Genomic DNA, 24,515 nt, shown 5'->3' with positions numbered 1-24,515 from the left:
GTTCAAGTATAAGTCCTCTCTCTTGCAGCCTCCTCTGGGCCTCCCGATTTTGAAGCTGGACTTCAGAGAGCTCAGCTGATGTCTCTGCCTGTTCTCTTGTATGAGAGTAGGAAGAGTAAGGGTGTGGGTCCCCCCAGGTGGCCCTTCAGCACTGCCCTTATTTGACCCGTCCAGCCAAGGTGCTTCTCCGTCCCTTCCCAGGTACCCAGAGTGGTCAAGCAGGCTGAAGGCACCAAGCACCTTCTGTGCACTGCCGCCCTCCCCAGCCCTATTCCCACAGCTCAGAGGGACTCCAGGGTCAGGGTGGTGGCATGATGCTGCCACCCCTCCCAGCACCTCTGGACCTGCAATTTTAGCAGCCATTCCTTCCCTTAGGCTGGGGTTCTGAGGCTTCAAGAAGCATGTAAAGGAGCTCACGCTGAGGAAGGTGGCAGAGACAAGCCCTAGAGAGATTCCTGAGAGCCCTGAGCCTTTTGACCATCACAAGCTTGAAATTTGTAGCAATCCTGTCGCTCTGGTGTTGCCATTTCCTATGCAGCGTCTAAGACAGACCTCCCCCTCGAGGCCCAGCACTTATTGGGCCCAGAAATTCTGACTTGAAGTTGTCAACAAGCCGGGTTCAAGTGCAAGCCAATCACAAGAGCAGCTGGTGGGTGTCAGTGGCCTGTACTCATGGACCTACATCTGATCTTCTTCTGCCACCCACCCTGGTATTCCTGTCCTTCGGGGGGTCAGAGAGTTACAGAGCTTTCCTGAAGTCCCATCCTCAGGGATCCAGGCACTAGGTGGGCTTTGGTGGCTAAGTGCTGAGCCGCACAGTCCCCCAACTTGCCTGCCATCACACATGCACAACACTCAGCAACTATGCATAGATTTAGGGGTGAGATGCGCTAAGTTTATTGCACAGATAATAGCTTTTTCATTAGCATCTCCCACTCCAACTAGTTTTGAATCTAAGAGACTAAGGTCCCTCAATTTCTGCCCCACCACAGCTGTGTGAGGTTGGTGGAAAAGATGCTGCTGCAGAGGCCTGGCAAAAGTCCCACCACAGTCCCACCCCCGGCCACAGCAGTGTCCCTGCCTAGACCACCTCTCTTCCCTGTTCACCCTTCAGAATCTCCCCCTTGCCCCCATCACACCCATACATTCCGTAGATGTTCACCACATGTCGACTCCATGCCAGGCATCAGGCTGGGTTCAGACGAGGCCACCTCCAGCCCTCAAGGAAACTACAGGCAAATTTGTTCAGAATAGCAAGGCAAACCCCAAACAGTGGACAGTAGAGCTAATCACTTTATTCATTGGTTGAAGAACTGTTTGCTAATCCTCTCTCATGGGCCTATCCCCAGCTAGAGGGAGATGATGAGACATAATCCTTGTGTTGGACTCAGGTCAAGAGCTAGTTGGTGACTGGAAACACAGGGCATAGCGGGGGGTACTCCCTGACCAGCTCCAGTCCCTGGGGGTGGCAGATGAGCCAATGGAACACCTGGACAGCTACACTTGGACCCTTGAGTGGGAGGCTTTTTATCCAAGCTGCCTGCTCAGCAGCATTAGCTTATGCGGCTTAACTTCCCACTTTAGGTAAACACAAGGAAGTAAAAAGATGGGAGGGGAGCTCCCGCTGTGGTGCAATGGGATCGGCAGGATCGTGGGAGTGCTGGGACGCAGGTTCAATCCCCGCCTGGCCCCAGGAACTCCATATGCCATGGGGCAGCCAAAAAGGAAGAAAAAATAAAAGGTTGGAGGGAGGCACAACACTGTAAATCAACTAAACTTTTTTTTTTTCTTTTGTCTTTTTAGGGCCGAATCCACTGCATGTGGAGGTTCCCAGGCTAGGGGCCTAATCGGAGCTGTTGCTGCCAGCCTACACCACAGCCACAGCAACACCAGATCCAGGCCGTGTCTTTGACCTACACCACAGCCCATGGCAACGCTGGATCCTTAACCCACTGAGCGAGGCCTGGGATCGAACCCGAAACCTCATGGTTCCTTGTCAGATTCGTTTCTGCTGTGCCAAGACAGGAACTCCCCAACTAAACTTTAACAACAATTTTTTTTTTTTCCCCACTGTACAGCAAGGGGATCAAGTTATCCTTACATGTATACATTACAATTACATTTTTCCCCCACCCTTTGTTTTGTTACAACATGAGTATCTAGACAAAGTTCTCAATGCTATTCAGTAGGATCTCCTTGTAAATCTATTCTAAGTTGTGTCTGATAAGCCCAAGCTCCCGATCCCTCCCATCAGGCAGCCGCAAGTCTATTCTCCAAGTCCATGATCTTTTTTTCTGTGGAGATGTTCATTTGTTCTGGATATTAGATTCCAGTTATAAGTGATATCATATGGTATTTGTCTTTGTCTTTCTGGCTCATTTCACTCAGTATGAGATTCTCTAGTTCCATCCATGTTGCTGCAAATGGCATTATGTCATTCTTTTTTATGGTTGAGTGGTATTCCATTGTGTATATATACACCACATCTTCCGAATCCAATCGTCTGTCGATGGACATTTGGATTGTTTCCATGTCCTGGCTATTGTGAATAGTGCTGCAATGAACAAGCGGGTGCACGTGTCTCTTTTAAGTAGAGTTTTGTCCGGATAGATGCCCAAGAGTGGGATTGCAGGGTCATATGGAAGTTCTATATATAGATTTCTAAGGTATCTCCAAACTGTTCTCCATAGTGGCGGTACCAGTTTACATTCCCACCAACAGTGCAGGAGGGTTCCCGTTTATCCACAGCCCCTCCAGCACTTGTTGTTTGTGGATTTATGAATGATGGCCATTCTGAGTGGTGTGAGGTGGTATCTCATGGTAGTTTTGATTTGCATTTCTCTTATAATCAGCGATGGTGAGCATTTTTTCGTGTGTTTGCTGGCCATCTAACAACAATTTTTTTTAAAGGTGGGGGCAAGGGGAAGATTTCTTATGAGTTCCAGAGGCAGCCGGCTTTTCCACACGTGCCGTGGAGAAAGGACCAAATTCACATTAATTCTCTGGCTGTGGGTTTTTTGGTTTATTTGTTTTCTTTTTTTTTCTTTTTGCTTTTTTTTTTTGAGGGGGGGTTTGCCACACCTGCGACACATGGAAGGTCCAGGGCTAGGGGTCGAATTGGAGCTACAGCTGCCAACCTACACTACAGCCATAGTAACGCAGCATCTGAACCACGTCTGTGACTTAACACCAAGCCCACAGCAATGCTGGATCCTTAACCCACTGAGCAAGGCCAGGGCTCGAACCTGCATACTCATGGTTACTAGTCAGGTTCGCTACCGCTGAGCCACAACAGGAACTCCAAGGCTGTGGCTTTTTAACACATCTTGGATGCTGGCTAAAAACAATATCTCCACAGGGAATCATCAGACAGGTCCGCCGTATTGTCTTTGGTTATCTTGAAGATGAATTATCAAGAACATGTTAAAAATTAAAAGCTTTTATATTTTTGGTCTGATCTTATCTTCCTACTATCACTCCCCCCTCAATAATGTTAAAGCATTCCACTTTTTGGAGGAAAAGCAGGGGGAGGGGTGTTCTCCAATTGAAGTGGGCAGAATACTGACAAAATAGCAGCTTAAAATGTAATTTTTACTTGGTCATTGCCCTGACCCTGGGGTCCAAACCTGGAAATGGTTTTCATTTTGTCTTTTCTCCATATTATCCATGCATTCGAGGTCCCCACATAAGGCTGGTGAGATTATGCGCTGCATAGCACATACTGTAAAGCACGGTTTATGCAGTAGACTATGTGAATGGCAACACCCCACACCAGCTCCATCTCTTGCCAGAGCTGTGCAGCGAGAACCTCACCAAGCATGCATGGTTGTTCAGCTCTCACTGTCAGCACCCTGTACATCAGCATTTCTCATGTGTCAGGCCATGACAGGTTTTACACCGTAAAAAGAAAAAATAATAGAAGTAATAATAGTTAACCTTTATTGAGTGTTTACTACAAGCCAGACATAGTACTGACTCCTTTATTTTTTTTATTTTTTTATTTTTTTATTTTTTTTTGTCTTTTTAGGGCCATACCTGAGGCATATGGAGGTTCCCAGGCTAGGGGTCCAATTGGGAACTGTAGCCACTGGCCTACACCAGAGCCACAGCAATGTGGGATTCGAGCCATGTCTGCAACCTACACTGCAGCTCAGGGCAACTCTGGATCCTTAACCCACTGAGCGGGGCCAGGGATTGAACCTGCATCCTCATGGATGCTAGTTGGGTTCATTATCTGCTGAGCCACGATGAGAACTCCAGTTCCTTTATTCGTAATGGCAACTCTGCAAAGCACGATTATTACCACCCCATTTTCCCTTGGGGCCGTACTCTCCAAGCTATGACCAGGATAAAGCTACCAACTGGCCACTCCTGTGTCCTGAGATTACATCGTTCCAAAATATTTGGTGTCACACTGAGCTTTCTTTTTGGAATGATGGCAATACTGAGAATGCTGTTGTGATCAGCCCCTTTTCTGTCTTGTGCATCCTTCCTCCTGCTTCCTGGCCACTCCCATAGTTAGGTCTCTGATATCTTCCTGGCGGGTTTCCCCCTTCCTGGCTGCCCCTTTCCTGCTCGTCTTCCTCCCCGCCAGGCAGATGTTGGTGCCCTGGTCAAGCACTGCTCTCATCTTCTCCCTCCCTGCTCAGAAACCTTCCAGAAAGCCCTCTATCTCAGCGGGGCTTTCCACGTCCAGCCTAATTCCACTTTATCTCACATTTTTGTCCTAGCACAGAAGTACCACCCTGGAGCTAAATCGGTGTTCCCAAACTGTTCGGGCCTCTACCTTTCACTCCAGTTTTCCACCGCCTCTGCTTCTTGAAACTCTATCCATCCTCCCCTACTTGTCCTCTAATTCATTCCTTTACTTACTCATTCAACAAACCTATTTTGAACATCTCTTAGGAACTGATTATACTGTGTGGTTTTGAGTCAGTCCATCAGGGGAGAAAGAATTGAATGAGTGATGACAAAATCAGAGGATGCCAGCACCTAACGTGGGAGGTTTAACTAGGCAAAGTTGGGGGAGGGGGAGATCAGGGAAGCCCCCCCACCCCCCTGCACCCCACACATACACACTTAGCTGCTTTCTGTCCCCTTTTAACTCCTGGAACCTTCTGCTACCCCTCTCCTGGGTTAGGTGCCTTCCTGTATTTCATTCGACAGTCACTTCAGATCTTAGACCAGGAGGTGCTGGATAAATATTTGTTAGCAATTAAATCATACTACCAGGTTCTGGCAAATCAAATTGTGGAGATAAGTTATCTTTTAAAGCATCCCTAATGAAGATAGGATTTGGCTGCTCCCAGATGACATCTGATGGGGTGGCTTTGCCATTAGTTTGTTGAGTTAGTAGCTCAGTTCATGGAAAACTGAAGGTTATACCCCCAAATAAATCAGAGATTCTCTTGCATGGTTGGGATTACAAAACGGATTTCCATTTTATACTTTCTGTGCTCCTATAAATATTTGAATTTTTCACCACAGACTTGTGTTAACCTTTGTAGTTAGAAATGTCAAATGTTTTTAAGTAAATTAAATCAATCAAAGGAAGTGTTATTGGCTTTGCCAGTCCACTTTTTTGCCTTATATTTAACAAACAAAAATGATTTGGGCAAAACCCCTGACTCTCTAGCTCAACAAATAGGAAACAACTAGGGAGTTCTATGGTGGCTTAGTGGGATAAGGATCCAGCATTATCACTGTTGTGGCATGGGTTCTATCCCTGGCCTGAGAATTTCTAAGAGACACAGGCAAATTGTAAGTGCTTTGAAGTCTGTAGAAAAAGAGTGTTCTTGAGGGGCTACAAGCATAAAAGAAATAGCCAGGGCATCCATTGCTGCAGAAGGTGTCCCCAAATCAGAGAAGATGGGCCTCCTCCTATCACACCTGTATATAAGGTTTGCCTGGTGTGGGGGCAATGGGAGAGGCAGGGGCCCCTCTCTGCAGAGTCACCCTGACCTTTACTCCTTGGAATAAATGACCACTCCCATCGCTCATCTGCCTGGGTGACTGGGCTCAAGGCCATCCCACAACTGACCCACGTAGCCCTCTCCACCACCCACAGAGCCCCCCTACCCCACCCAGCACACTCCCATAGCCACCGAGCCCTCAGCCTCAAGGACAAGCGATGAGCTCTCCCTCATTTCTTACAGTGAAATTGCTTGTCCTCCAACCTGGCATTCCCCCCACAGGCAGTTCCCAGAAGCAGCAACTGCAAGAGCCGAGCTGGCATGGGAGAGAGCGCTGTATGGAGAGGGCCTCCTGTCAGGAGCTTCGGCCCCTACCCAGATAAGGTGGTCCAGAGTCACCCGCAGAGAGGAAGCCAGAGGAATAAATTCTCAGATTGCTCCTTCTCCACTCACCAAATAAGTACTTACCTGAATACACTAAAAATTACTTGCTGTTTATCTGAAATTTTAGTTTAACTGGGTGTCCCGTGTTCTTAGTCACTAAATCTGGTATAACCTTGAGCAGAAACTACCCTACTCCCTGCAGACACACTTAGCAACCCAGGAAGATGTGACATCCTGAGTGTGGCAGGCAGCACAGCCCTTGAACAGGAATGGGGTGCTTCTGTGTACCCCAAGGCACTCCCCCACAACGTGCTGGCCTGCGTCTCTCCTCCCTGCTTGACTCACCACTTATGGTCAGAGTGTTTGAATAAATAACAACCAGTATAGAGGGTACGCTCCAAAAATGCCATTAAAACTAAAAGTATAACTGTTGTGAGCCTGTATTTTTAGAAATACTTGTGGGTCGGATGAAATAAAAGTATTTCCAGATTCATTCCAGTAGCAAACGTTTTGTTGGCAACTCCAAGTCCTTCTATAACTGGTGACAAAAGCACATTTGATTTTTCCCCCCACCCTGAGGGATGAGTCCTGCACCAGAATGATAAACTCGTCCCTCTGTGACAGTAGCAGCCTTTGCAAGACTGTTGGCCAACTTTGCAGCATCATATTGTACCTGAGCAGGGCAGTGGAAAGGTGATCTCAGGTCCCATCACCTGCCTGCTGTGCTGGGCTTTTTGTTTGTTTTGTTTTGCTTTTTAGGGCCGCACCTGCGGCATATAAAAGTTCCTAGGCCAGGGGTCTAATCCGAGCTGTAGCTACCCCAGCAATTCTGGATCTGAGCTGCATCAGTGACCTATGCTGCAGCTTGTAGCGACTCTGGATTCTTTACCCAGTCAGTGGGGTCAGGGAACGAACCCATATTCTCATGGATACTAGTCAGGGTTCATTACCCCTGAGCCACAACAGGAATTCCTGCTGTGCTGTTGAGTTGGGTATGAGGGATTTGGAATGAGTCATTGCAAATTTAAAAAATGGGTGAATGTGCTCAAAAGATACAAACGTCCAGTTATAATAAGTGAGTCCTGGGATGTAATGTATAGCATGTTGACTGTAGTTAGTAATACAGTATTGTATGTTTGAAAGTTGTTAAAGAGTATATCATTGATATAGTTCCCTGTGCTGTACAGTAGGACCTCATTACTGATCCATTCTTTTTTTTTTTTTTTTTAAACACCCTCCCTCTTTCTTTTTTATTTATTTATTTTTATTTTTTGTCTTTTTGCCATTTCTTGGGCCGCTCCCACGGCATATGGAGGTTCCCAGGCTAGGGGTCCAATCAGAGCTGTAGCTGCCAGCCTACGCCAGAACCACAGCAATGCGGGATCCGAGCTGCATCTGCAACCTACAGCACAGCTCACAGCAACGCCAGATCGTAAACCCACTGAGCAAGGGCAGGGACCGAACCCACAACCTCATGGTTCCTAGTCGGATTCGTTAACCACTGCGCCACAACAGGAACTCCCCTGATCCATTCTAAATGGAAGAGTTTGCATCTACTAACCCCGAACTCCCCATCTATCCCACTTCTTCCTCCTGACCCCTTGGCAACCACAAGCCTGTTCTCTGTCTGTGAGTCTGTTTCTGTTTTATAGATTGGTTCATTTGTGCACATTTGAGATTCCACATATAGGTGATATTATATGGTATTTGTCTTTCTCTGTCTGCCATCACTTAGTGTAAGAGTCTCTAGTTGCAGCCATGTTGCTGCAAATGACTTTGTTTTGTTCTTTTTTATGGCTGAGTAGTATTCCATTATGTATATATGTACCACATCTTCTTTTTTTTTTTTATATAGGAAATATTTATTGAGCATTTAGTAAGTTTAAGTCGCTGTGTGAGGTGCAGTACAGTGAAATTTTTATTTTTATTATTTTTTTTTCTTTCTTTTTTTAATTACTCAAATGAATTTATCACATCTGTAGTTGTATAATGGTCATAACAATCTGATTTCACAGGATTTCCATCCCACAGCCCAGGCACATCCCCCCACCCCCCAAACTGTCTCCTCCGGAGACCATAAGTTTTTCAATGTCTGTGAGTCAGCATCTGTTCTGCAAAGAAGTTCAGTCTGTCCTTTTTTCAGATTCCACATGTCAGTGAAAGCATTGGATGTTGGTGTCTCATTGTACGGCTGACTTCACTTAGCGTGATAGTTTCTAGGTCCATCCATGTTGCAAAAAATGCTGGTATTTCGTTCTTTTTAATGGCTGAGTAATATTCCATTGTGTATGTACCACATCTTCTTAAACAATTCATCTGTCAGTGGACATTTAGGTTGTTTCCATGTCTTGGCTATTGTGAATAGTGCTGCAGTGAACATTGGGGGTGCATGTATCTTTTTTTTTGCTTTTTAGGGCATATGGAGGGTCCCATGCTAGGGCTCCATGCATATAGAGGTTCCCACAGTTCACAGCAATGCCAGATCCTTAATCCACTGAGAGAGGCCAGGGATCGAACCTGCATCCTCATGGATACTAGTCGGATTCATTTCCACTGTACCACAACGGGAACTCCTGCATGGATCTTTTTGAATTATATAGTTTTGTCTGGATGTATGCCCAGGAGTGAGATTGATGGATCATATGGTAGTTCTATTTTTAGTTTTCTGAATATTAAGCATTCTTTAGAAGGAAAGAAGTGAGCAAATGAATGAACTTGTAAATGAGAATCCTCACATTATTTTTGCCTGTTAAACAAACCCCCTCATATTTTCTGAGGACCTTGCGCATGCCCGTGGCTCTCTGATCATGGCCTGGTAAGCTGGAGAGGTACTTAGAAAACTGTGTTGTTTAAAAGACTAAAAATCCAACGTCTGTTTTGCAGCTATTGCTGAAGCGAGGGAAGACACCAAGCACACTCTGCCGTTCCCAGGACCTCTCCCAGGAAGCCCGCAGGCTGACCACATGCCATTTTCCTTTCCACACACCCGCGGGCACCAGGCCACCTCGATGTTGCCACCCACCCAGCCTGGAAGACCGCACACCAGAAACACAGCCCTTCCCAGGGTAACCTCCAGGTCCAAATTCCTGCCGCGTCTTGCATTTAACCACACAGTCGGCCACATAATACTTTCTGAACACAAAGATGTGAAGTTCAATTGCTCAATCAACATTCCTAATATCTACCAGGACAGCGCGGCTATTTCTTGGTGGAAAGATGGGAAGGAATTGCTGGGGGCCCATCATTCAATTACTCAGTTTTATCCAGATGATGAAGTTACAGCAGTAATCGCTTCATTCAGGTAAGCGTTCTTCCTTCCTTTTAAAATGTTGTTCTGTTTTTGCTGATCCAAAAGCCAAAGCCTTGCAAATAAAAACCAGACTTTTGTTTTCTGTGGTAGTGACCCCACTGGTCCTTTTAGAGTGTAGGTCAACAGCCGATTGTATTGCCTATCTCTTTTTATTTTATTTTATTTTATTTATTTTTTGTCTTTTTGCTATTTCTTTGGGCCGCTCCCACGGCATATGGAGGTTCCCAGGCTAGGGGTCAAATCGGAGCTGTAGCCCCCAGCCTAAGCCAGAGCCACAGCAACGCAGGATCTGAGCCGCGTCTGCAACCTACACCACAGTTCACGGCAACGCCAGATTGTTAACCCACTGAGCAAGGGCAGGGACCGAACCCACAACCTCATGGTTCCTAGTTGGTTTCATTAACCACTGCGCCACGACAGGAACTCCTGTTTTTATTTTTATTTACTTTTTAATTTTTATTTTTATTTTCTAGGGCCGTACCCATGGCATATGGAGATTCCCAGTCTAGGGGTCTAATCGGAGCTATAGCTGCCGGCCTACACCATAGCCATAGCAACGCAGGATCTGAGCTGAGTCTGTGACCTACACCGCAGCTTATGGCAACACCGGATCCTTAACCCACTGAGCAAGGCCAAGGATCGAACCCACGACCTCATGGTTCCTAGTCGGGGTCATTAACCACTGAGCCATGATGGGAACTCTGCCAATCTCTTTTAAATGGATGTTGACCCCAGTGGAACATTTGATCAGATGCTCTTCCCCACTGACCTGCAAGTTCTGTTAAGTCCTTCTTGACTCAAGAGTTCCCACAGTGAGAACAGGGTTCCTACTGGGCATGAGGACACCTCTAAATCACCTGGTAGGCATGGAGCTTGTAAAGCAATGCAACCCTTTACCCTTTCATTTGCCCTCCCCCTCTCCCTTCCCTCCCTCCCCCCTTCCCCTTTCCCAACTCCCGCTGCTGCTACAGATCATGGTACGAATGTTGCCCGCATGCATGTTGAAGTAGGGAGAAGGTGGAAAGTCTGCAGCCTGGGGAATTGAGGTAGATCTTCAGCCACTTGGCTCACCATCTCAGCATTCTGCTTCGTGTTGACAGGGGCAGGCTGCATGAGATGAGGGAGTGACAAGGATAAGCCAGGCCAGGACACGAATCTGGAATAACCCAGGGTCCCAAGAATTGAGACCTTATACCGCAGATGCTGGAGACAGGGAGACAGCTGCTTCTCTTCTCATCATCCTTTTTCATTCTCTCTTCTTTCCTCTTAGCCGGGAGGGGTTTTGTTTGTTTGTTTGTTTGTTTTTATAACAGATCCTCCTTGCCTGTACAGTTTTAGACTTAGGTGGACCTGTGGTCATTAGAAGCTCAGAATGAGGTCAGAACCAGGCAGAGTTGATGCAAGAGGCTTCTCTCTGGGGTTCCACCCAGAGGGGAGCCCTCTTTGATCTGTCATGTTTTCACTTTTTCCAACCTGATGCTTGGGCCAGTTCCAAACTGATTCACTCTTGGTGAATCATTTCATGTTTCCTTTTCAGACAGCCACCCCAGAGTTACCACAAACCTGACAACTCCAGTTAGAGTGATGTGTCACCATGTCCATAAGATACCCCCTCTTTTTTTGGGGGGGGGGGCATTTTTTTCCAAATTATCAGTTTGGTCATCATCAGGGCAAAGACACAACAAGCATTTTCCTTTGGTCCACTTAAACCCTGGCTGAGTCTCTCAGGCTGCCATTCTCAGCTAGTGGCTGAGACCAGTCGGGAGACTTGACTATACTTTTTTCTCCATCAACTGCAAAACGTGGTTGTTTTTCCATTACGTAGACACAGCTTCTGATGGGCGAAGTAAAATCACCATTTCATAATGTCTAAGATTTAGAGGCTTATAGAAACAAAAAGCTGGCATATGGGTCTCATCCAGTGTCATTTAGGGGGAAAGCATATCTGGGCAGAGATATGGGGGGTCCCGCCACTGGCCCCTGTGAGACCATGGATGGGCTGCCGCATCTTCCCTGGTCTTCTTGCCAGGGAGATAGGTTTGGACCACTTGCTTGGCAGCTCCAGGTGTGCTCTAAGGGGCCATGAGATATTCAAAAGATTTGGAGTATTTTGGAGTTTCCACTGTGGCTCAGCGGGTTAAGGACCTGCTCCGTGAGGTTGCAGGTACAATCCCTGGCCTCAGTGAATTAAAGATGCGGTGTTGCCACAAGTGATGGCGTAAGTCACGTATGCAGCTCAGATCCTGCGTTGCTGTGGCTGCTGTGATGCAGACCAGCAGCTGCAGCTCTGATTCAACTCCTAGCCTGGGAACTTCCATATGCTGCAGGTGCAGCTATAAAAAGAAAAAAGGAAGGAAGGAAGGAAGGAAGGGAAGGGAAAAGGAAAGAAGGAAGGGAGGGAGGGAAGGAAGGAAGGACTTGGAGAGTTTTCAAACTTAGAGAAAGTGTCTTATTTTAAACTTCTGTCTTTAGATTTCAAAAGATGGCTGGGTGATATTTCTAGAGAAAAATGTATACTTTTGCATATATTCAGGTTAACTCTCATAAACTCATTCTGAAGGGGAAAATATTTGACCTCCAAACTAAGCAAATTTAGTGATCAGAATTCTTGCAGGATGAACTCTCAGCTGTGCTGAGTGATGTTTGGAACAACGCTAAGTCCGCATTTATAATACTCTTCAGCCTTATTAAAGTAATGTTCAGCTGGCACAGTAGCTGAGGAGTGATTCAGTGAATTATAGTGACTTGATCAAGGTGATCAATATTTGTATGATCTTTGTAAGAGAGAAGGATGTTGGAGAGCCTAAATTTGGTGTCTTTTAGATGAGGACCCTGAGGTCCCCCTGAGTAGGGTGGCGTGGCCAGGGTCACTAGATAGTCAACTGGTCATCCTTAAACAGGGAGCCTGAGTTGCACCCGTCCAGTAAGTCTTCTCACATATCATGGACCCTAATCCCTTGTGGTTCCCAGAAACAGTGAAGAGTTAAAAACTAGTTCTAGGCTTTCAATGGCTGGTTTTATCAGGAATTCATTAGCCTGCAGGTTTTTTTTGGAGTTGCCCCTAACAGTATCTGTATGGACCATGTTTATTTAAGGGAATGTGCAAAATGTAGATGTCAGAAGAACATCAGAAGGGTCAGAAGAAGAGAAACAGAAAGTATTTTAAGTTAGATCATGGAACCAATTTTCTACAAGGTGTCGTTACAATAAGAAAGGGCAGGGAGTCCTTGGGTGGCTCAGAGGGTGGTCACTGCTGTGGTGCAGGTTCAGTCCCTGCTCAGGGAACTTCCACAGGCTACAAGCTCAGCCAGAACAGAAGGGGGTTGGGGAGAATGGACATGAGCTTTGAAATGACGAGGTCTCTGTATTGCAAAGCCCGCAGTGTATACCTGCACTCATGCTTTAAATACAAAGCAGTCGTGATTTGCTGGAGCCTGATAGGATTGTGGAAGCCATATTTAGCTCTCTTAGCCTCATGCTGGTTCATGTTTTCTTTTTCACATCATACGGACCCGTGCCTCCTGTCCACCCTACACTTAAACTCCCAAACTCCTCATTTTAAAAACTGGGGTTAGTCAAGCATCTGGCCTTTGATTTTTTTTTTTTTTTTTGGTCTTTTGTCCTTTTAGGGCTGCACCTGCAGCATATGGAGGTTCCCAGGCTAGGGGGTCGAATCAGAATTACAGCTGCCAGCCTATGCCACAGCCGTAGCAATGTCAGATACGAGCCACGTCTGCGACCTACACCACTGCTCACGGCAACGCTGGATCCTTAACCCACTGAGCGAGGCCAGGGATTGAACTCCCAACCTCATGGTTCCTAGTTGGATTTGTTTCCCCTGCACCAAGATGGGAACTCCCTGGCCTTTGATCTTAAAACATGACCTGTCCTAGTTGAAGGTATGGTTTCGGTGTGCAGATGTAATGCACTGGAACTTTCATCTCTGTGACGCCTTCCTCTTTCCCAGAGTGACTGTCATATTACTCTCTCTTTTCCAAAGAAAAGAATATGATGAGTAATTTACACTGAGGAAGCCTTTTACATTCACTGGTGACATTTTAGACACAAGGAGTAGAGATTTTTTTCTGAATCACAACACAGGCAACTGTCTGCTAGTTAAAAAACATCCAGAATGATGGAAGAGAATATCATAAAAAAGAATGTATGTATGTATGACTGTTCAGCAGAAATGGACACAACATTGTACACTTTTTATACTTTAAAAAAAAATTTAAAAAAGGAACTCTCAGGGAAAATGGGGCAAAAAATACAATAAAAAACCAGCCCTGTCCTCCTCCTTGCACTTGTGAACAGAATGCAGGGGAGGGGATACTCAAACATCAAGTGCAGAAGTGCTGGGTGGTGTTGATGAGTTTAGGTAACGTTGCCTTTAGGCGAGGAGGACCTAGCACTAGAACTAAGGCAAGGACACTTCTGCTGCTCTGGGACAACCAGGTCTTATAGTCAAACCTCAGTTTATTGAAACTGGTTGTGGGCAAGTGGGACAGTATCAGTAAACTCACAGGCAGTTCAGTTCGAATCCCGTGTACTCTGGAAAGGCTAAAGGAGATTTGTTTTGGCATCATCCGTGATAGTGTCCCCAAAAGATTTTTTTTTCTTTATTTAGGACTGTACTGGTGGCAGCAGGATGTGGAAGTTCCCAGGCTAGGGGTCAAATCAGAGCTGCAGCTGTGAGCCCACACCACAGCCATAGCAACGCTAGATCCGAGCCTCGTTTGCTACCTACACCACAGCTCATGGCAGCACCAGATCCTTTGACCCACTGAGCGAGGCCAGGGATTGAACCTGCATCCTCATTGATACTAGTCAGGTTCTTAACCCACTGAGCTAAGATGGGAACTCCCCCAAAAGATTTTTGACTCTGCTTGCTCTTAGCTCCTGTGTTTATGCATTTTTAAGTTGTTTTAATGGTAGTGTATATATTTCATTAAATACTTGGAAAATACCAAACAAATACAGAAAAGGAAATTATGTCCCATGATCCTAAGAAAACTTTTCCAAGCATGTGTAAATCTAAGATTCTTGACATCAAATTAGTATTTAGGACATAGACAATTCTTGTTTCATGCACTTATCATTGTATTATGAACATTTCCCTATGTTACTAAAAGCCTTTGAAATATTTTTATGACTAGAATGTGTCCTTGTAACTTGCTATGGTAAAACGGATTCAATTATACAGGAGTGCAAATGGCATTATAAAGTTTTCCCTTTATAAAGTTAAATGTTCCCTTTATAAACGTTAACAATTATTTTCCAAATGCCAAGCGAGGTGGTATATACAAGAGAAGAAATAACTGATATGAGGAGTTCCCGTCGTGGTGCAGCGGAAACGAATCTGACTAGGAACTATGAGGTTGCGGGTTCGATTCCTGGCCTTGCTCAGTGGGTTAAGGATCCCGTGTTGTCGTGAGCTGTGGTGTAGGTTGCAGATGCAGCTTGGATCTCGCGTTGCTGTGGCTGTGGCGTAGGCCAGCGGCTACAGCTCCGATTGGACCTCTAGCCTGGGAACTTCCATATGCTGTGGGGGTGGTCCTAGAAAGACAAAAAATAAAATAAAATGACCGATAGGAGACCTCCCCATCCAGATGCCTTCTTGAGCTGGGTCCTTTCTATGCTAATAGGTCACATTTTTTCCCCTATTTCACTTAGAGCTCTATTATTATTGGTAGATTCAAGAGTCATCTTCCATCAGTGGGTGTAGGGAGCACTCAGCATCTGTTAGCAGGTGGGAGTACTTCTAATTCATAAGATGGCTTGGTGATTAATGTTGAAAATCTGCACCGCCATCCTATTTACCCCCTGCCCTGCGCCCCCCACCCCTTACCTAGTCCTGGATGGTGCAGTCAGAAGCAGTTGCTTGGCCTCCACAGTGGGACTTGTCACCAGGCTGAGTCCCCCTTGGTGCTCCAACCAGCATCCAGCCCCACCTGGACCTGATATGGGGTTAGACCACAGCATGTCCATCCATCCAGCCTGGAACGTTGCTTAGCCACACCCTTCCCCTGGAGTCTCAAAGGGAGGGTGTCGTTGGTGGGACAGAGTTAGCTCCAAAGTCTGCTATAGGTTGTAAAAAGCTCTACAGCTTAGGTGGGAAAGCTTTCCAGGAAGGCACCAGCCTTCAGATCAGAAGTCTTGGGGAGACCCATCCTTAAGCAAAACCAAAAGCTTCTGCTCCAGGAAACTGACAGGCCCTGCAGATTTAGATAGTGGGTGATTTATGGTGAAGGGAAAGTATTTGACGTTTGTTTTCTTCATAGTCTAGGGAATCCCAGTGCTCTTTCAACTGGCATCCTTCCCAGTAACTCAAGCTGAAAGGATTTTACTTGCTTAGTACATTTCCTTTATAAAGATGTTAAGTGGGTAGTTTGAGTCCCTCTGGGCTCCTGGCGCCTGAGATGCTGCTGTTGGTGGGACCCCCCTGCAAGCGTTGTGTGCTGAGCCCCTCACCACAGCCTGCCCCAGGGGAAGGGGTGGGGGTCTGCCTGATGTTCTTTGTGGTGCTGCCTGCTGCTTTTGGTGACCCAAAAATGGAATCGCACATGAGAAGTCAGCAAAACATCTAGAAAGTAAGAACATAATTTCTTGAGCCAAACCGTCAGCTGGAAAAATTATTTTTAGCCATAGGTCCCTTTGTGTTTTTGACTTGCTTTATATTCAGACTTCCTTTTGGCTCAGATTTTGTGCAAGATCCTGGAACTTAAGGGATCTGTATTATCCTGTCAGTACTGTTGGAGCTATGGCAGGTTAAAACAGGATGCTTATCAGTGGATCTTTGTAAATCTTTTGAAAGTTTCTTTCTTTCTTCTTCTTCTTTTTTTTCCGCTTTTTAGGGCCACACCTGTGGCATCTGGAGGTTCCCAGGCTAGGGGTCAAATTGGAGCTACAACTGCTGACCTACACCACAGCCACAGCAACACAGGATCCAAGCCACATCTGTGACCTAAACCACAGCTCAGGGCAATGCCAGATCCTTAACCCACTGAGCGAGGCCAGGGATTGAACTCACAACGTCATGGTTCCTAGTCGGATTCGGTTCCGTTGCACCATGACAGAAACTCCTTTTTTTTTTTTTTTTTTTTTTTTTCTTTTTCTTTAGAAACTATAATGAGTAGCTCCCATTGTGGCTCAGCCTATTAAGGACCTGACATAATGTCTATGAGGATGTGTGTTAAGGATCTGGTGTTGCCTTAAGCTGTGGCGTAGGTTGCAGATGTGGCTCAGATCCGGCCTGGCTATGGGCTGGGCCGGCAGCTACAGCTCCGGTTTGACCCCTAGCCTGGGAACTTCCCTATGCCTCAGGTGTGGCCATAAAAGGAAAAAAAATAATAAATCCTGCAATGAGATATCACCTCACATTAGGTCAGAATGGCCATCATTAAAAAGTCTACAAATGATAAATGCTGGAGAGATGTAGAGAAAAAGGAACCCTCCTACACTGTTGGAGGTGCAGCTGTAAATTGGTGCAGCTTCTGTGGAAAACAGAATGGAGGTTCCTTAGAAAACTAAAAATAGAATTAGCATATGATCCCTCAATCTCCCTCCTGGGCATATATCTGGAGAAAACTTTATTTCAAAAAGAGACCTGATGTTCATAGCAGCACTCTTGGCAACAGCCAAGATATGGAAGCTACCTAATGTGTCTGTCACCAGGCAAATGGATAAAGGAAGATGTGGTATAGATGCACACACACACAAACACACACACACAAACACACACGTACATACATACAGAGGAATATTAGCCATAAAAAAATGAAATGTTACCATTTGCAGCAACATGGATGATCTAGAGGTGATTATACTAAGTCAGTCTGACAAAGACCAATATGATATCATTTAAATGTGGACTCTAAAAAAATGATACAAAGAAACTTACTTACAAAACAGAAACAGACCCAGAGACATAGAAAACAAACTTACAGTTATCCAAGGGGAGGAGAGGAGATAAATTAGAAATTTGGGCTTCACAGATACACACTACTCTTTATAAAATAGGTAAATAACAAGGACCTACTGTACAGCACAGGGAACTCTACTCAATATCTTGGACTAACCTGTAATGGAAGAGAATCTGGAAAAGAATATATTTTTATATATGTATACCTGAATCATTTGCAGTACACTTGAAACTAATGCAACATTGTAAATTAACTGTAAAAAAGGGAAGAAAGATTTTTTCCATTTTTAATTTTTTTATTGTAATAACATATCCATAACATAAACCTTGATACTTTAACCCTCTGGGGATATACAAGTCAATGGCCTTGAGTCCATTCGCATTGTTATGCCACTGTCACCCCCATCCATCTCCAGGCTTTTCATCATGTCCAACTGCAACTCCACACCCAGAAAACACTCACGCCCTGCCTCCCTTCCCCTCCATCCTGTGGGAACCTCTGGTCCACATTCTTTCTCTATGAATGTGACAACACTAGGTGTTCAACTGGAATCATCCAAGATCGGTCCTTTTTTGTATTTCTTTTAAGAAGACTCGAGAGTTCAGTTTCCCCTTGCAAGCCACTTCTGAGAAGGCCAGCCTGGCTGTCGTAGGTCTGACGGACAGGAGTCGCTGTGTCTCCTTGCAGGCAGTCCTGGGGCTATAACCCAGCTGTGGGGCCCTGGTGTGACCGGCTTTTGCAGCTGCTGACCCTGTGGCTCTATCCAGGTGGTTCCTGTCTAGACGCCGTGGCTGAGTCTATGGTTTCTTTGGTTGTCTTCCATTCAGATACTTGACCAAAATCTGATGGAATTTTTATACCTTTTTTTTTTTTTTTTTTTAAGCAGTGCCTACACATGGTAAAGTAGTCTGCCTCCAAAGTTATCCTGCTCTAGCTCCCAGCTCTTTCCCAATGGGGAGCTGAGGTTACACATCTATTGGTTAGCTTTCCAGAGATATTGAATCCATGAGTCGTGTGTGTGTGTGTTTGTGTGTGTGTGTGTGTGTGTGTGTGTGTGTGTGTTCGCATGTGTGCTTGCCTGCATGCCCATACCAGGCCCCAGTAGGGTATGTTAATCTAATTCTATGCGAGTGGAATATTACTCACAGCTCTGGTTAAATCAGTACCTAGAGGTCACAATTTTGGTGGCCATGGACATGCTATTTTCAGCTGAATCACATCATTGTCAACTGTAATTATTCACTGTGTTCGTATAGAGCTTTTTGATTGTGCTGAATTTATTTATCTTTTTTTTTTTTTTGTCTCTTGTCTTTTTAAGGCTGCGCCCGCAGCATATGGAGGTTCCCAGGCTAGGGTCTAATTAGAGCTGAAGCCACCACGGCCTACACCACAGCAACAGCAATGCCAGATCCGAGCCGCATCTGCAACCTACATCACAGCTCACGACCACGCCGGATTTTAACCCCCTGAGCAAGGCCAGGGATCGAACCCATGTCCTCACAGATGCTAGTTGGGTTCGCTAGCGACTGAGCCATGACAGGAACTCCCTGATTGTGCTGAATTTAATAGTTTCCTTGCCTGTAAGTTTACTGGCTTCATTGTCTAAGTTTCAGTCCCTCACTCTACACTAAGCTCTACAGAAAAACACACACCTCTTCCCAGAAGGACAAAGTTCTCCGGACTGGTGTTTGTCCTTGGAGGTGCCCTTCCTGGAGCTGTCGCTTCTGCTCCAGCCCATGCAGGTGGCCCTACAGGTCTGGGGCTTAGCTGAGTCGTCTTTGCTTACATTTGGGTGACCCTCTTGCCTCCTGCTTTTCGAGCTTCTGTTTCCTGGAGCTCAGCCTCCCCTCCCCCTTCCTGGCTTTTGTCCTTGGCATTAGCCTGGATCCCACCCTCTGCTAGCTTCCTGGGCCCTTTGCATGTCTGAAAATGGCCCTGTTTTTCCTACCCCACCTTGAGGTAGTTTGGGCCAGATGCAGAATTTAAAAGGAAAATAATTTCCTGTTCTCATCTTGAAGTCATCGATCTATTTCCTTTTTGCTCCAGAGTTGTTTTTGAGAAGTGTGATGCTGTTCTGATTCACTGGCAAATGACCCGCTTTTCCTTTTTCTGGAAGCTTTTGGGGGCTCCACTTTCTCATAGGTGTGTGACATTGCCCGGTGAAGCCCCTTGGTGGGTCTTTCCTCTCTAGTTGTGCTGCCCACCAAGGGGCTGGGTTAGGACAGACCCATATATCCAGTTTGGGGCATTTTCTTTTTTCTTTTTCTTTTTCTTTCTTTCTTTCCTTTTTTTTTTTTTGCTTTTTAGGGCTGCACCCACGGCACGTGGAAGTGCTCAGGCTGCAGTTGGATCAGAGCTGCAGCCTACACCACAGCCACAACTCTGTCAGATCCGAGCTGGGTCTATGATCCACATCACAGCCCACTGCAGTGCGGGATCCTTAACCCACTGATCGAGGCCAGGGATCAAATCCAAATCCTCACGGATACTAGTCAGGTTTGTTACCGCTGAGCCATGGAGGGAACTCCTTGGGGCATCTTCTTGAATGAGGCCCTCTCCTTTCCTTTCTCCATTCTTTCTGGAACTCCTTACTCAGTCTTTGGAATGCCTTGATAGCTATTCTGAGCTTGGAGCCCTTCCTGCACTTTCTGTGTGTATTGAGGGGGATGGGGGACCACTTTACTATCTCCAGTCCCACCCCACACCTTGCCTTCAGCATGGAAGCCTTTCCGTGGGTGTCTCGAGAGCCACAGTAGGATTATTTGTGAAAAACCTTTCCTGTGCTATAGATGAGATGGACCTGGATTTGCTAATTAAATGAGGACACATCAACCTTCTCACTGGCTGAAGCTAAACCCTGCCTGACATGAATGAGTAAAGACCTTGTTTCAATCCCGGTCCCTTTGCATTCTCCTGTTCTCCCACAGCCTGGATTTTCCTGGCCACTTGGTTGAAGGTACTCCTGGACTTCCATGCAGTCTGATTTCTGCCACCCAAGACTTGCTGCTCAACTGTAATTTGTGCCTGCAGGTTTCTGGGTTCCTGGGGTGCCATGCATCCCCAGGCTGTGCCCTGCCTCCCTCTCTGGTCCCTGGCTCCCTCAGTCGTGCGACGAGCTGGCTATAACACCAGGGTCCAGAACCCTGAGCCAGAGCCCGACAATCGGAGGGTGCAGGTGTCTTTGGCCTGTCAGGTCTCACTGTCTACTCTGTCCAGCCCCTCCCTGGGTTTTGCCTCAAGAAAATGTCGCCTCTTGTAAAGTAAATACGTGAAATATATGGAAAGGACCCTCTCTTCAGTAGCCATGACCTTGGTTGCCCTTGGAACTGCAAAGAAGACTAGCCTGGTCAGCTGTGCTGAAACTGCAGGAGCTACTGAAAGCCGGGGGCGATGGGCAGCACACCATCTGAGGCACCTGCTTCTCTCCCTCTTTCTTTGGCCCCTCCCTGTCACCATGACATCCTGGCAGATTCTCAAAGGAGGGTCACCTGGCCCCTTATTTGAAGATATGTGTCCCATGAGGTCTCTTTCTTCTTTCCGTGACCTCCAGGCATTGCAACATTCAGCTCCTGCCCTAAAGCATAGAGAGACCTGACCTTTCCTTGAGCCCTATGTCCTCTTCCCCAAGTCCAGCTTTCATTCATCAGGTGCCCTCCAGAATTACATGGCTTCTACACAGGAATCAGGAGAGAGGGAAAGACAGAGTAGTCCCAGTCCATGGGACACCACTCAGACTGGTGCATTGGGAAATGCAGGGGACAGTCACATCACTGGGTCCTGGGACCACTAAGGTGATTCTGGTCCCCCTAGTTCTGACCGATACCGTCTTTGACGTACATTTAGTTACTCTCCTTAGAGGCTAATAAGGACCTGCAGAAGGGCGTTGTTGGGGAGAAGCTGTATTTACAGTGTTGTATGTTTGTTCTGAAAACCGTGCTTTCCCCCCAAGGGGACCCTGACTCCTCCCAGCCAGGGGTGCCCACTGCCACATGTCAGCTCCTAATGCTGACTGTGCCGTGTTAATAACCATGGCAGCTGCCCTAGACCAGGATGGGCCCCCTCTGACCTTGCCAGCTTCCTGATCTCTTTTAAGTCTTTTTTTTTTTTTTTTTTTGTCCTTTTGTCTTTTCTAGGGCCACACCGGTGGCATATGGAGGTTCCCAGGCTAGGGGTCTAATCGGAGCTGTAGCCGCCGTGTCTGAGACCTATACCACAGCTCATGGAACGAAGGATCCTTAACCTACTGAGCAAGGCCGGGGATCGAACCTGAAACCTCATGGTTCCTAGTCGGATTCATTAATCACTGCGCCATGACGGGAACTCCCCGATCTCTTTTAAGTCTCAAGCTTTAGCCTTTGACATGCGTGCAGGTTTTATTTTGCTTTGGGGTGAGTAAGTTACATTGGGCAGCAAGCTGCTGGCAAGGCAGGTTTTTCTTCTTTTCCCTTTTTCCTTTAGTTGTGGTCTCTTGCTGTGTCAGATGCCTGGAGAAGAAATCAGGGCTTCGGGGCTTATAAAGGCGTCCTCTCTCTGGGAGCATCTGAGAGCATTTCAAAGTGTTCCTCATTCTCTCACCCCATCCCACTCCATCTCAGAGCGAGTTTCATGTAGGTGGTGTGACCCCTGTTTGTAAACACGTTGAGACGTTGGAAAGCAGGACTCTGAACCTCCTAGAGCCAAGGCCACCTTTTAAATCAGATATTTTATAGCATATCGTGTTCATACTGTAATATGAGGAAAACAAAAAGGAGGGTGGTTTATAATTGAATAGTATGAACTTGCTGTATAGCACAGGGAACTCTACCTACTATTCTGTGATCACCTATGAGGGAAAATGGATGTGTGTACATGGATAACTGAATTACTTTGTGGTACAGCAGAAATGATCACAGTCTTGTAAATCAACTACGCTTCAGTAAAACTTTAAAAAATGGGGGAGGCGTTCCCATTGTGGCTCAGTGGGTGAAGAACCTGACACGGTGTCCATGAGGATGTGGGTTTGATCCCTGGCCTTGCTTAGTGGGTGAAGGATCTGATGTTGCTACCAGCTGTGGTGTAGGTCACAGGTGTGGCTCAAATCCAGTGTTGCTGTGGCTGTGGTGTAGGCTGGCAGCTGCAGCTCCATTTGACCCCTAGCCTGGGAACTTCCGTGTGCCACAGCTATAAATAAATAAATAAATAAATAAATGGGGGGAAATAGACATGTACATGCTGGACATGACCACACCAAGAGACATAGTAAAATCCACAGAGACTTGCATGCATGCACACAGCAGCTGCAGATGGAGCCATGCTGTCAGTGATCCATTTCCTAGATGATGACTGAGTCCCAGCAAAGTTTCAGACAGGACAAGGGGTGGTTGTCCGTTCATTTTCATGGTCCTGGGGAGTCAGGTGAATAGTAACACCAGGCAAAATACTTTGTGTGGGAGTTCCCATCGTGGTGCAGTGGAAATGAATCCAACTAGAAACCATGAGGTTGCGTGTTTGATCCCTGGCCTCAGTGGGTTAAGGATCTGGTGTTGCCGTGAGCTGTGGTGTAGATCGTAGATGCAGCACGGATCTGGCATTGCTATGGTTGTGGTGCAGGCTGGCAGCTGCCGCTCCTATTTGACCCGTAGCCTGGGAACTTCCATATGCCATGGATGCGGTCCTAAAAAGACAAAATATACTTTGTGTGTATGTACAGAGGGATTAGCTTTTGGTCTCAGAAGGTCATTTGGATCTGGAAAAGTTGTCCTGGACCCTAAAAACCATGTGGCCCCCTAGTTATTGGGATTATCTAAAACCACTCCCACGCTTTTGCAAAATGCCTTGAGGGGCTGTGCTCTGATAGAGCCCTGGTGTAGAGCCCTCCATGGAAATCCAGGCAAGTGACAACATATACATTAGTCAGAGTTCTTCAGAGAAACAGAGCCAGTAGGATACTCACGCACACACAGAAATTTATTTTAAGGATTGACTAATGTAACTGCGGGTGTTGCCACATCTAAAATCTGTGGAGTATCAGGTGGAGACCCAGGGAAGGGCTGACATTGCAGCCTTAAGTCCCAAGGGCAGTCTGGAGGCAGAATTCCCTCTTGCTCAAAGGACCTTAATCTATGCTTATGAGACATTTAACTGGGAGTTCCCGTCATGGTGCAGTGGAAATGAATCTGACTAGGAACCATGAGGTTGTGTGTTCGATCCCTGGCCTCACTCAGTAGGTTAAGGATCCGGCCTTGCCATGAGCTGTGGAGTAGGTCGCAGACACAGCTTGGATCCTGCTGTGACTGTTGTGTAGGCCGGCAGCTACAGCTCTGATTAGACCCCTAGCCTGGGAACCTCCACAGGCTGCAGATGCGGCCCTTAAAAGCAAAAAAAGAAAAAAGATATTTAACTGACTAAATGAGGCCCACCCTGTGATGGCGGGTAATCTGCTTTACTTGGAGTCTGCTGAGTTCAGTGTTAACCACATTAAAATCTTTATGTCTAGGTAACGTTTGACCAAATTATTGGGGCACCATGACCTCACCATCTTGATACACAAAGTTAATCATCACAGAGAAGGACAGAGGTTGAAGAATGTTCTATTCCTAGTGTGGCAACTTAAAAGGTTGTCACTGTAAATATCTTCATGTTTTTCTCTGCAGCATAACCAGTGTGCAGCGTTCAGACAATGGGTCATATATCTGTAAGATGAAAATCAACAATGAAGAAATCGTGTCTGACCCCATCTACGTCGAAGTTCAAGGTGAGTGCAGAGGCCATGGGGTGTCTGTGTGCCACAGGGCAGTTTATTTTAAAGCCTGCATTCATTGGTCTGTGTATAAAACTCCAGAGTTTGGCATGCCCATTTGTAAGTCTGCATGTGTGCAAACCTTGCAAATCCATAAGGCCTGGCATTTTACAAGGCCATCTTCTTTTTAGACTTTAGGGAGTTATGAAACAGCTCAATTCTTTTTTCTTTTTTATCTTTTTGTTTTTATGGCTGCACCTGTGGCATAT

The 24,515-nt window shown here is 46.3% G+C and overlaps 1 protein-coding gene across 1 annotated transcript in view; it reads left to right on the top strand.

Moving 5' to 3' along the window:
• MERTK (MER proto-oncogene, tyrosine kinase) overlaps nucleotides 1-24,515 on the top strand; it is a 132,112-nt gene that overhangs the window by 20,450 nt on the left and 87,147 nt on the right. The window contains exons 2-3 of the mRNA XM_021087030.2: nucleotides 9,180-9,597; nucleotides 24,161-24,261. Of these exons, the coding sequence (XP_020942689.1) occupies nucleotides 9,180-9,597; nucleotides 24,161-24,261 (519 nt within the window). The remainder of the gene's footprint in view (nucleotides 1-9,179; nucleotides 9,598-24,160; nucleotides 24,262-24,515) is intronic.

This window comes from Sus scrofa, chromosome 3, assembly GCF_054392235.1.
Source record: "Sus scrofa isolate SSC_HxYL_T2T_F1_AM1 chromosome 3, Sscrofa_HxYL_maternal_Yorkshire_Landrace_v2.0, whole genome shotgun sequence".
NCBI lineage: Eukaryota > Metazoa > Chordata > Mammalia > Artiodactyla > Suidae > Sus > Sus scrofa.
This window is presented reverse-complemented; position numbering and strand designations above follow the sequence as displayed.